Here is a 14,136-nt window from a genome sequence, read left to right as displayed (position 1 = left end):
TTTTTTTTTTTTTTTCTTCTCTATCCCGCATTGAGTCTGCTACCACATAGCACTGCAAGTGGCATTTTCAAAGGCTTTGAGCCAGGGCTGAGAAGTTAGAATTAGACCCTCCTGAACACGTTTTTCTTTGCAATAACTGGATGCCACAAATCCATATGCATTTACTGTCCAGCAGTCCAAAAGAAAAAAAAAAAAGATATCTAATTTTGATTATAATTCACGCATTCACCTTTACAACCATTTGCTAGACTTTAATAATCTAATTCTAAAATTAAAGGCTTTAGTGCATTGTAAGGGCCAAATCCTTTAAAAGACGCGCTCTACTAGCTTCAGTTGACTGCTCACATGCACACTGCAGTACCAAATAGTGTGGCTGTCTATAAAACATTATAAATGAAATATAAAGAAAAACATGAAAAAAAAAGACAAAAAAAAAAAAAACCAACAACAACAAAAAACAACCAAACATGTTTAAATCCCTCCAAATACTTCAAAAGACTTCATCTGCATTAACTCTGCTGGGGGATGTTGTGGCTGCCTTACTGTACTGCTCTCGCCTGGCTGGTGAATTGCATAGTTTAAGGGTTTGGAATCTTAGTGAAATGGAGAAATTAGGGATGAAGTGGCTTTTTTACATGAAAATGTCATTGCTTTTGGATTTTACAAAGCAAATTTTTACCTTTAACTAACTTTGTTTATTCTTTTTCTCTAGTGAGGGAAATTTATTTTTTGCCTCTAGTGAGGGAAAATTTAAGACAAAATAATAAAAAAAAAAAAGTGGAAATAGATTTGATTATATTACCATGCAAAAGCCCAATATTCCTCTTTCGAGGTTAATGTAGCAGTAACATACAGTAGTTCATAGCACGTGGTTTTTCCATGAGGTATCATCTCTCCCATGCAGGAACTTCTTTCTAATATCAATATACTTTCCTTTGATTTTTAACTTACATTTGTTTTATGACTGAATGAAAAATACAGGATATGCTGTTTAGAGTGCAGTGTATCTCCACCTGCTCATTCCTTCCCAGCCCTCCCACTCCCAAAAAAGGATCCCTCCATCCCGAACAGAGCACTCCCAGGCAGGAGTTACATGGCTGTGTGCCTTACTGCTGTATGAAAGCCTTTGAAACTGCTGCATGTGGACATGAGAAACCAAGCACAAACCATGTGCTACCACTCTTAATCTGATAGCTGTCCTTAGCAGAACTGCGTGGGGAAGTGTCTGAAATACTGCAAAGCTCTGCACTTTCCTTAGTTCACATTTCTGTTATCCCAGACTCATTTCCAGCTTTAAAGATTTTCTCACAAATATTACACTTGTTGACTGATTTGAATGTTCTTTATTTTTGGGAGTGGGGGACAGGCTGGAAAGGGATAAGTTAATCTAAACCTGGAACTCAATATATGGCACATCTGAAAATGTATGAAGAATTATGAAAGATGTCCCTTAACATGAGGTAAATTGAGGATAAAAAGCCAAGGAGAAAGCAAGCTGATCCACTGAGTGGGAATGAGAACCATATGGAAGCCAGCAGAAGCACAGTGCTGGTCATCCTCTGGAGCCAGGGTGTCCACCCTGCTGCACTGTCTGCAGGAGTCACCCAGCTCCAGGGAATGACTTCCAGGAAAGCAACAGGAAGGCAGTGGCATAACATGGAATTCCACTTACTGCCCTAATTCAGGTGGGAAGGAGTGGGGGGCCTCGGTAAGGAGACTTTGATCTCTTTCTCCGACATAGTGACAGGAAGACAGTTATGGGGCTTGCATCCCTCTTTGTCCTTCATGCTTCACGGTGACTTGGAGATACTTTGACATGGGTCCTGTGTGCACTCTCTGTGCCAGCTGAGTGTTCCCAGACTGGCTATCCAACTCCCAGTGAGCAAAGTGCATCAATGTAGTTTTGCAGGTCACACACACACAGAGTAACACCAGGGACGCAGTGCTGCCATACACCTGCAACTTCCCACCTTGGCTCTAGAAATAGCTGCATTTTTCATTATACAAGCATCAATGACATGTTTGTCATTTGTGCTACACACAGAGTACAATAAAAATGCAATAGTCCCCATGTAGGTGTTACTGTAGCACTTTTCCTTTCCCTTGTGGAAAGGTTAATACCAAAAACCTGGTTTGCTTGCCCCTGACTGAATAGCTGTGCAGAAATGTAAGTGGAGAATCAATCCACAGAGTTTTACAATGCAAAGCTTGTTTCTCATCATTAAAATCGGATAACTCCAAAATCAAGCCAAAAAAGTTCCAGTCTTGTTTTATTTGAGCTTAGGTACTTCTTACACTATCAGTGCAGTCTTACAGAAAATAAGGAAATGGGTCCAGTTTGCATTCAGGCGACGGAAAACAAGGAAGGGCATAATGAATTGAATACTATTCTGGCAGATCATTTTTGGCAACATTTTTAAAGTCCAAAGGATATCAAAAGTCATGGATCATAGCCTAATTGTGTGGCTCTTTGTCAGGAAAAACTTCCACTGAGGACTTGTGGGATTTTTTAATATGTTTTATGTGTAAAAAGATCTGGGTCCACAGTGAATTTTATTGTTTTACAGTCAAGACTCACATATGTACTTGATTACATTTTGACCAGTCATTATGTTCTACTATTATTGAAAGTAATAGAATTAGACAAAAGAAAACATAAGAAAGTAGTAAAATGCAGTGTAGCAATAACGGGGTCTTTAGAAAAAGTTGTCATCTTTATGTGTGTAAAGAAGTATATGTGGCTGATACCGTAGAGGACTCCCATGGAATTCCCCCGTTCAAAGTGATAAATTACGCTTTCCTAGGAAGTTAAAATTTCCACAAAAGAAAGGTTTGGGAATGATGTTTCTTCTCAGAATCCAATCCCCCCCCCCAAAAAAAAAGAAAAAAAACAAAAAAAAACAAAAACAAAGGGAAATAAATGGAGGAGGCTGCACTGCTGGAAAAACATCATTGGGTTAAATGTATTTGCTAGATACATTCTAAAAAATGCCAGGAATCGATTATGTCAGTGGGAGGTAAGGACTCCTAAAGTTTTTCTGGGAATATGATTTTTCAGGAAATATTTTTGTTAGGTGGCTGAAACTCAGTGCAAGAGTCAGAAGATGAAAGAGCTATTCCACATGGGCATTTTTTCCTTAATGCAAATATTCTATTTTTTTTCCTGATGGAGAGCTGCAGCATTCAGAGAAAAGTGTGAATTCCATCTGAGGTCAGATAGGCAGCCTTGACCTTCTCAGTTTTATGGTAATTGTTAAACAGCACCTTCCACTCATTCAAAGAGGCTATGCATGTCTCCCTTCCTGGTGGCTATCCAGCAAAACTGACTCCAGCTGCGAAACTCCCCCCTTCCAGGTCAGCTGTGATGTGTTGTTCCTAAGACTGTAATCTGTACATAAACATAACTACAACTTGGAGTCAACAAAACTTGAATTTGCTCCTTAAACTTAAACAGAATTATGTGGGTCCCAGAGGTTACGCTGTGATGTATCTTTATTAAAAACCCAACGTCTACCTCACCGTTTTTCTTTAAGACCCACCTTCCTCAATGCTTTAAGCTCGTGGGTAAGAAAAGACTGTAGGTTTTTTTGTATGGGGCAGGTCACTGCCAACACACTGTGATGGCTGCAGAGGTAGGTCCTAGTCCTGGAAAGATACGTGCATATTTCGAACCATATTTGTACTGTTGAAAATTCATGCGGATGGGACAATGCAGGTTTGGGACAGGCATGGCACACTCCTGCTTCTGGTATAAATGTCTCAGAAAGCCACTCAGATTGCATGTTTAGAAGAGCATTTACACTAGAATTGCCTTTTATTTTTTCAATATAAAGAATGTCTACTAGTTTAGCTTATTTTAAAAAATATTTCATGTGAATGATCTAAATTTCTTCTAATCCCAGTTGCTCAAGCTTTCGCAGTAAAAGAGGAACTTCTTTTTTATGATAGGTTTGATTCCTCGCTGCATTGCTTCGTTTTTTTCCACTTGTGTCAAGTCACTGAGAACAGCACAGCAATTGCATTATAAAGCTGGAATCATCAGTAGTGGAGTGGCTCCAAAATATTTGCAAAAGCAGAGTGAGTTAACTGAAACATGCGGCGTGGAGAAACTTGCTAATTCATTTCAATTATAGTAATTTTAGGAGATATTCTTAGGTTTATTTAGAAAAAAAAAATCACATGGGTCTTTAATATGTTCATTCAGGCTGATAATGTCCTTTAATAATCCGTAACAGCTTGAACAGTTTGAAGAGAAATTAGGAAGCAATTCTAAGATCGTGAAGCAGAGTTATTGAAACCTCCTATAATTTAGACAAATCAGCTACTGATATATTGTTGGGGATATCTGGCAATAACAATTCTGGTCGTAAAGAGATCCTTTTGTTTTTTCTCTATTGCATATTTAAGTAGGCATATTTAAACTGCATATTTAAAGGCACAGATATCCTGTGCCTTTAAATCACACATACTTATTTAAAGGGATACAAAAGTGCAGTTTTGCATCTGCTCCTTGCTTTCTCTTGAGTGAGAGTTATGGAAGACTATCCAAAAGCTCATTTGACTCACTTGAGAACATGCCACGGTCTTAGATTGAGTGCCTCAATTTCCACATCTCACCGTTTCTAGTCATTTTATTTATATGATGGAAATATGTTCATTTTCTCTGTCATGGTGAATTTACTCCTCTTGTCTTCAGTAAAAATCAAGCAAAAAGTGACAGAGTTTAATGAGTTAATAAAATGTGGCCTTAATTAGGAAAATTACCTCCATATTTTTCTCATATCGTGCAACCAATTTTAATGACCGGTTACTATGTGAAAACTTGAAAGAGGAACCTTTTTCATAGTTGCAGTGATATCAAGTTCAGTAATTTGCACACAGTCACTGAAAGACTTTTTGATAATCTCCTTTAACTGGGAATTGTTACCTGAAGATAGGTCTGTACAGTCAAATGCTAATAGTATTACATATGGAAACACATAAATGCATGCAAAATACACTCTTTATCATTTGCTGGTGCTTGTACAAAGAATTCCCAAAGAACTGAGAATTATGTAGGATCTCTGAGACAACTTTTCTTACACCCTCACAATTGTTCACTAACATGGAAATTAATTTTACATGTGCCAGACATATAAATGTTTCAAATCTGTACTGTTAGCAGAGTTCTTTTCTTAATCTTGTGTGTTGAATTACAGTGCTTCCTTCATTTTGCAGACAGGAGCTCTCCATTGAAATTTGACTGTATGCTTATAATTGTATTGTCAGTTCATGTAGTTAACCAGAATTTACACTAGAGAAGAGACTGAATTAACTAAACATCTCCCTAGGCTTCACAGAAAATGCTGAATATGGAATCAATGGAGAAGGAGAGGAATAAAGGGAGAAAAAAACGATGCACTTCTTTTAAACATTTTTAGTTTTTAATGCACTTTTTAAAAAATCCCGAGAGTGTTTTTGAAACAGGATTAGAAAGACACTGGTGTGCTTATTATGACTCTCAGCTCTTAGTTTTCAGAAAGGACCACCCTTCATCCTCGTAGTTATCATTTACATTGGGCAATGTGATGAGGCGGAAATTAAAAATAGAATTAAAATGAAGACTCTAAAGTAGAGTCGTTCACAAGATTGTGAAGTCTAGCATATTAAATTATAATAATAAAGCTAATTATCAGCTGCTTGTTGGGATACTGAACACTTTTAATTAAAACTAGTTTGTAGGATTCTAGCAATTTTCTTCAACTGTTTGCACTGGTTATGCAATATGTACTACCTTCTACTCACATGCTACAGCCTTCCTGTTTTGTGCTCACTTGTTTGTGGGAGGTAAAAGTCGTACATGAAGGAAAAAGCCCGCTAAAAATGTTAGATGATGTCTTTTTTTAAGAAAAGGAAAGTCAAGATTAAATTCTTCTCCAGGGCTGTCTTTATGCTTCCCTTCTCTTAGTTGTTGCTTCAAAACCATCAACTCGAGTGGATGTGAGAAGCTGGGTTCTCTTAGGTCAAGATGGACTGATGCAATTAGAAATGCAGCTGTACTGGTCTGCAGGAAGATGCAACAGCCAGCTTAAAAGCAAAAAGGGCTGATGCTGCAGCATATGTACCACTCATTACCTGTTGTTACTGCACACTCTCTCCCATCAGATACATTAAGTGCCACAGGTTGCGTTCCTGCTGTGTTTTCCAGGCTGCTGCTTGGTTTTGCTTTGTTTATTTATTCAACTTTGTATCCTGTAGGTGGTGGAATCTAGGACCCATCTTTGATGCTTTGCATAAAAGCAAATGTTGTAAAGTGGGTTGGGGTTTTATGCTTTTGCTCACTGGTTTGGATATTTGTTTCTAAAAGCTGTAGCCTATATGAATTGGAGCCAATGAGACACGTCAAAGACCACAAAGAGGAGCTGTGCTCTTGCAAGAGCTCTCACGTAGGGCCAGCTGCTCCAGTGACCTGTGTGAGCGGTCCCTTTCCCTCCTGCCAGGCAGCTTGCAACAAGTTAGAGTTGTGAAATCAGCTCCTTCCCCACAGTGGCTGTGGAAGCGAGGCTGGGGTTTGCCAGCTTGCTTCTTCGTTTTATCGCTGTTAACCCAGAGCGACCGCTGCTGAAGAACATGCGACCTACTCTCATTCTATGCTTTCAAAAGCACCTGCAGGCCACAAGTAGAAAGTTCTTCTTGCTTCCCACCAAACTTCTTGTGTTTTCTGCTCTAAGCCTTTGTGTAAAGGTGTATGTTCCCTTGAGGGATGTATTCAGAATCAAAGGGTTCTTTTGGGGACCTTTTTGATTGCCTGGAAAGGCTACAAATGGTGTGCATGTGTCCTCCTTGCAGCACCAGAATTACAGGTACATATAGATGGAAGGCCAGCTCTGAGTTAAGGTGTGCTGTAAACCAGTCTGAAATAACTCCACAAATGTCAAAATTTGTGATTTCTAGTCCATAGATGCCACTGTGCCTGCGAAGCCCACCTTATCACAGGGAAGTCAATAACTACATAGATAGTGAACAAAGAAACAAGTTAACTCTTTGGCACTGAATTAAGTCATTCCACTGACGTATATTACTGATCTTAAGAGAGTAGGATTTGTACGACAACATGCTTATACATTTCTTTGCATTGATAGTAAGCTGTATTAGTGCTAAGCATTCATTTTCCTGAAGAGGAGGGTTCACTTTTGAATTTGCATTGTAAAACAGGAGATAAAATAATAAATTCAGGCTTGCAAATAATTAATTTGGTGTATTCTTAGATTGGAATATTTTGACCTTGCAATGACTTCATCCTACTTGCAGTCGGGATCCTAAAAGTTCCCAAATTCACTTGTTGCAATTTACAATAGGTGTAAATAGAGTAGTGCCTCAGTGATTCATGGGGCTTACTATGATATATTCTCAAGAAGTAGCTCAAGTTGCATTGCAGAGCTGCAAGGAGATGAATTAGTCATGCATGGTTCTTTTTGGGCTCAGGGTTGTGCCAGACCTGGACAAATGCTGACTGATTTAAGGCCAAAATTTTTGTGTGATCGTGGTCAGTTAGGTGCTTCCTTCTTTTAAACAAAATCAGTGTATCCTCTCAGTTTTAGTCTGTGTTTATTATTAATTAGCTCAAGAGCTCAGGACTTCAACATTTGATAGTTTTTCCAAAGCATTAGCTTCATCTGTGATCTGCTAATTGAATTGTGAAGAAGAAAACGTATAGGTTTGAGTTCTACATCTGAAAAGACTTGAAGCTCTTACACATTTTTGGAAGGAACTTTAAAGCTCTTCAAAAAAGGGAGCCAGCTTTGAAGCTTTTTGGATTCCTAAAGAGAAAAAAGATCTATTATCACTACGTGCTGATCCTTTTCCTGCCATAAATGAAAGCTACACACGCTTGGCATTTGAGAGTAAGATTGCTTTGGTCAGCTGTCCACCCATCTTTCGATTTCTAACTTCAGCTCCTGAATTACCTACTAATGTAATTGGAGTAATTGGATGTGACTGAACTAAAGACAATGAAGTCATAAACACTTCTTTTGTTTGTGAAAAATTTGATTCTGTAGATGCAACTTAAAATGAAAAAATATAAAACAATTCTTTTTCATGCCAAAACAAACAGGATACCCATGTCATAAACATTTCCTAAAAAAAACAATATACAAAAAATTATATCAAATAAATAGTTTGGTACAAATTCTGATATCCATACACAGAGTTCTCTTGTACTTTTCACATAGTTGATGACAATGTTTTGACTGATTCTAGAGCAGAGGAGGAAAGTGGGGTCATAAAATCTTATCATGGAATCACAGAATCCCTTAGACTGGAAGAGACCTTAAAGATCATCAAGTTCCAACCCCCCCATGCCATGGACAGGGTTGCCACAATAATTTTCTATTAATAGATTTATCATGCAAAATTGAAAGAAGTAAATTCTGCTCTTAAAATTTAACCCAAGACGTGTTATGTCCAATTTGAACAACTTTTTAATAGTCACAGAGCCAAAACTAAACACATTGTTGTCACAGTAGAATTACAGGTGGGGGAATGCCCTGCCGTGTTTTCTTTGCTGATACAGAGCACACAAAAGTTAGCTGGGATTTCATTGGTATTTACCAGATGCCATAAAATACTGTGGTGTAAGAGCGTGACTTTCCCCTGTGAAGGATTCAGCAATCTTTAGGATTTTTTAAGTTTGTTTGTTTGTTTAATCAATTTGCTTAGCACTTGTGGATTTTCACCTATATGTAGGAACCATACTTAATAGTTATGAATAACCTTTAGAGAAAAAAAATCTTTCCCTACTCAGTTTTCCACCATCTCTATTTTTTTCTCCGTGTCTCATCCCCAACAAATGGAACAGTTTTGCTGAATGACCTAAAATCATTTATATCAACTCTGAAGACATGTCTTAGATAACTGAGGGCATCAGTTTTTGGACAGGCAATTGTCCACTTTCACAGAAAGCAATCCAGGAAGTATTCCATTAAAAACCAAAATCTATATGTACTTCATTTAACTCGCCTTACCTCAACATGTAGGAACTGGGGAGTGTTTTCACACAGAAGCATGCTGCCTAAGTTGCAGAAATACTGAATGTAAAACAAGAGTAGGTAAATTTGGGAACTGAAATAGATTGATGGCTTTTAAAAGCTCTTGTCTACAAAGCAAAAAAAAAAGTCTTTCTCTTTTGCCTCCTCTTCCTCCCATTTTCACTCCCAGCCTTGCCAAAGCCCTAGCAAGAGAGAAAACTGGGTGCAGTAGGAATGAGATGTCCATCAGGGATGTGATTCCCTTTTTGTGGATATTTTCTGGGGATGTTTTCTTTGGTTGGCTGAGGTTCACTATACTCTGTAGAAAAATATGTAATAATCAATTGATTAATAGCAGCCAGGTGACCCTCACAAGCAGTAATAAATGCATGTTTTGTTTTGTTTTCTGTTGTCACAGTTGCAGTAGAAATAATGGACTGTACTGAGCACTTGTGCTGTACACAATTTCCAATAACCAAGCGGGCTATTTTGTAGGAAGGTTCTGGGTTCTTCCTCTTGCAAGAGAAGCTGCATTTCCTACTGACAACTTCTACTTTGAAATGGACCAATTGAAAGCTCTTGATTGCGATAAGAACTGATGCAAATTTTTGAGTAGTATGTGGCTTTTGCATTTTGAATGGCTGGAATAATTTCTGAGAATTACATGTACATGTTAAACAAATTGTTTTTTTTCTGGAATTAAAGTTTAAGAGCAAAATAAAGTGAACAAAGCATTATTGAACATTAAGTAGTGCCACGGCACACATTCTGTGAGAATTCAGATCTCCTTTGCCAGCTCTATAGGCAAAAACCTGCTCCCCAACTACTCCGTCTGCAGTCCTGAAGTTCCCACTCCTTTGTTATGAAAAACTAGCATGGATCAGATGAGGGAAGCCAACTTTCACAAGGTGATATGGCAGTATATTGGTTCTCAGATGTCCTGCTGCCATTCAGAGGTAATGAGGAGACCATAAAGCTTAGGTGACCAATATGAATGACTTCTGCTATTGTACTTCTCCACTGCAGTCTGTTAGATAGCATGCAGAAGACTTGGAAAAAAGCTAAAGAAATCATGCAAGTTGGGCTAAAAACGTTAGGATATCCTTGATGCCCTTTCTGTCGGAATCCCGGCCACATCCTCCTCTGCTTCCAACTGTGAAGAAAATGCAATTTAACTTCAGGAAACATGGCTGATGGGGGATGTATCTTGGTTTTAAGGAACCAAGCACAGAGGCAACTCCTCTTTTGGTGGGATGTGAAGTCAGTCACGTCTGGCTCAAGCTGTGACCTCGCACAGCACAGCTCACAAAGTGCTTACAGGGTTCTTCCACTCCCCACCTGAGGCCACCTCAGCTGCCCACACCATGATTTGAGGTCAGGAGCAGGTTGTGCTGGGACTACCTGCTCTAGCAACGCGTGTGTTATCTGCGGGGCTACCAGCTGTCCGTGGCCGGTGTGTGGGGCCCAGTGCTCACTGCAAACCTGAGTTTTATTTCTACCCCACTAACCCTCCGCTTGCTTCTCCCTGGTGTTTGTGGTCACTGGTCGCTCGCTCTTCAGAACATGGTGTGTCGCAAGAGGAGGGCAGGAGCTTCCCAGTATGACTTACCAAGCGGTGGAGCCAGCCATCTGTCAGCAAAACAGGAAGGCCTGGGTTCCCTTTCTCTCCTGGGCCTGTTTCGCTATTTTAGGGAGTTGTACTTCTCCCCGTGTAGCGCCAGGCCGGTGTGGTCTGTAGGAAGGGCTCCTGGACGAGCGAGGGGCCCCGCCTGAGGCTGCTGTTTGCCCATCTGCTGCTGCCTGAGGTGTATTCATTATTAATGGAGGTAGTGGCGGTTGCTGCTCAGATATGCAGCCCTGCCTGGGTAAATGAGACATTCTTCAGCAAATTGCTTCGTTTTTTGATTGCTGATTGTACGCGTGTCACCAAGCTGACTCAAGGTTCATCGATGCATGCTCAGTAAATTAGAAAGAACATAACTATGGATCAACCAAGAGAATGAATTCTGTGCCTACAATGACCCAGGGCCATTTAATTTTCTGCTTAATTTTGTTGCAGTCAGTTTGCATTTTGGGTTATTATGCAGTGGGAAATTAACAATAAATAACAAATTTGGTCCTCCTGTGCTTGTAATGATATTTTTATAAATCTTTGTAATGCTGTTTTTAAAAGGATCAAGGTCTGTGCCAGTCTGATACTCCAGCAAGTATGCAGGGAGGAAATAAAGAGAAAAATACATTATTCTTCCCAGATAATCTTATAGTTAAATAGCAAAGGGCTTTTTTTTTTTTTTTTTTTTTTTTTTTCCCCCTTCTTTCTCCTTCTATGTGTGTTTGGAGGGAGGGGGAGGTTCTTCTGTGTCTGTACGTGTGTCTTATTTTGCATTAACTTAAGGCTTTTCCTCTCTTCTCAGATAACTTGAGGAAAATGGAAACAGATGAGGCTCAAGATATGTCCCAGGTTTCAGGTGAGGTCCTTAATGAATACATTATAAAGAAAATCCTAAATTCCTGCTCATCTTTCTAGCACAGTACAATGTTTTTCTTCTTGTCAATAAAAATTGCTTTGGGTCTTTTTTAAAAACCAGAGTGGGAATTGAGATATAATTAATGATATCACTTAATATCAAGCTCAACAGTGCATGGATTTTCTAAAAGGAACTGGGTAAATAAAGAAGTCAAGGGAATATAGCAGCGTAGAAGTAATTTTGCATTAAACCTTTGGTAGTATATCCCTGAAGCGTGGTCAGGTTCACATTTACACTCTTTCTTTAGGGAGCAAAATTTTGATTGTTACAAAGTAAATATAGAACAAACAAAGTTCACCAGATGAGGGGGAGGGCAAATACTAATTAAAAGCAAACAAACTTTATTTACTACATTGGGTTATTTGACTTTTTTCCAAAGATTCTGAAACTAAATAGAAGACTGATTGACATGAGACTTTAAGCTTGTAACTGCTTTTGTCCAGAGTGATAATATTTTTGAACCTGCTTTAGCAGGAGGTTGTAGTAGGTGATTCCAAAGGTCTCTTCCAACCCATACAATTCAGTGATTCTGTGATTTTGAGAAATGTATGAAAAATAAAGAAGTTAAGTTTCTGAAATTTGAGCTGTGGTGGTCTGGATAGGATTCTGCAATCCCATATTGATATTCCTATGGGGAGCTTTATTCTTAATTTACTTGGAAACTGATTCCTTAACAGATTGGTACTGGAACTTAGCAAAGCAACATGTACTAACACCTCAGTGCTTCAGCAGCTAAAAAGGGATAAGTTAGTCTCTCTCCTGGTTTCCTTAATGTGTTAGCAGCTGCAACAGTTAATGGCTTTCAGTTTTCACTTTTAGTGTTCAGCCTGGAGCCCTGTTCACCAAGGCCTCCTTCCGGCAGCCACGCTGGGCACATGGCTCTTTTTTGAGAGAGAGCTCTTGGGCTCTCAGTTTCAAGACCTAGAGGCCAACTGTAAGAGACTGTGAAGGTCCTGATCAAGTGTGGGTGGCCATGTTGTGAATATTTTCCTGAAATATATGAACACAATTTTCTTTCTTTTTGCCCTTCTTTATAAGAACGTTGATGAGTTTCCACAAAAATTGGAACACAGAACTTTTAAAATCACCTGGAAATTGAAAATCAGATGCATTTTCCAAGTGAAAGAACTACAATATAGTAACACTTCATGCTAACAGACGATTTTCAGCTAGGTTTGCTAAAGGAAAGTTGTTCTTAGTAGGCCGTATGGAAGCGTGCTTCACTCCCTTTGTCAGTTAACAATTTTAAAATTAAAGCTGGCTATACTTAATGTCAATGTTTTGTTGCAAACTGGAACAATTTGTAAATGAAATAAAGCATGTCCTGTGCCTTCTGTCTTTGGAGCATGAGTGACTCTAGCAGAAAAAGCAGTGGGTTTTTAATGCCACAACTCTTTTGTGTGGACAAAGCACTGGATCTGCTCAAAGTGTTGAGGCACATGGTGGTTTGAGCCCAGCTATTCTGCATGCTGCAGAAGCTCTTTCCTGCTCATGTGAGCACCTGGGGCCAGGAGCTCTGATCTTCTCTTCCTCTGTGGTAGCGCATACTGCCTGGGATGCCCACAATTACCTAGGTGGCATTTTCACAATGGCAATAATGTGAGTTCCACGCTTGCTGTCTCTTACAAGCACATTATTTTTCCTTGAATGTGAGGAGAAGATGTGTGGAAGATATTAATTAGAATCTAGTGGATGTGGCTGAGAAGGTCATCTGGCCTTCTTTACTGTCTGCTTCTCTCTTTGAGAGGAAAGACTTGCAGGAAACTTTGCAGTGTGAATGTTTGTGCATTTAAGTATGTATACATGCATTTAATTTGTAGCTTTCAAAGTTTTCCAGAGTTTGAACCACTGCCATACTTTGCTGAACATTTTAGAATTTCTACCAAATAATGCTGATGAGAATAGGACTCTTCTGTAATTAGGGATAGTTCTCCTTAAAAAAATAAATATATTGGTGCAAGACGAATTTTACCTCTGACAAAAAACATAAAGCTATATGAACTCTTCCTGCCCTTCCTGTCACTGAGCTGCTGATAGTTTCATCTGGTACATTCTGTAAGCAGAGGCTGTATTGAACTCTTAGTTAGATATGTGAACAAGTGGACAAATAAAGAACTTGCAAATATACTTCCATTTATTATGAACTCAGCCTTATGCAAGTATGAGTTTGTCAAATTAAGTTCCACAGATATTGACTCTTACTAGAACTTATCAGCTCATACTAGACCTTAAAAGTATAGACTGCGATGATTCAGGGATGTTACTTCTTTCTCACTGGCTGGCAGTTCCAGAAAGGAGTTTTTCCCTATCTTGCCCTCTTCCTGGGATTCTGCATGCTTCTAGGATGCTTCCTTGCATGACAAGGGAGGTCTGCTCTGTAGTGGGATTCTCATGCCAGATGAAAAATACTCCTAGTTGTTTCTCCTACTCTGTGAGTAATGCTCATCAGATGTAGAATATTCTCTGAGCTTATGGAATTAGGTGACTTGGTTCACACTTGGTTATGCCTTTTATTAAAAATAAATAAATAAATAAACCAAATTTTGAGGACCTTCCCTTCCCGAAATAAAATTGGTCTCTAGAAACAGTCTTTTCACCAG

At 39.0% G+C, this 14,136-nt stretch overlaps 1 protein-coding gene across 7 annotated transcripts in view; it reads left to right on the top strand.

Moving 5' to 3' along the window:
- IKZF1 (IKAROS family zinc finger 1) overlaps nt 1-14,136 on the top strand; it is a 71,002-nt gene that overhangs the window by 2,705 nt on the left and 54,161 nt on the right. For 5 of the 7 annotated variants that reach the window (XM_042839794.1, XM_042839792.1, XM_042839799.1 and 2 more), the window contains exon 2: nt 11,423-11,476. In XM_042839794.1, coding sequence (XP_042695728.1) covers nt 11,423-11,476 — 54 coding nt within the window. Of the gene's footprint in view, nt 1-3,948; nt 4,078-11,422; nt 11,477-14,136 lie in introns of all 7 variants that reach the window. The other 2 variants (XM_042839797.1, XM_042839798.1) reach the window with 1 other exon arrangement.

Source organism: Centrocercus urophasianus, unplaced genomic scaffold (assembly GCF_019232065.1).
Source record: "Centrocercus urophasianus isolate 14NV4802_14NV808 unplaced genomic scaffold, USGS_Curo_1.0 seq_11, whole genome shotgun sequence".
In the NCBI taxonomy this organism is placed as follows: domain Eukaryota; kingdom Metazoa; phylum Chordata; class Aves; order Galliformes; family Phasianidae; genus Centrocercus; species Centrocercus urophasianus.
The sequence above is the reverse complement of the archived record's forward strand: the minus strand, read 5'-3'. Positions and strand labels throughout refer to the sequence as shown.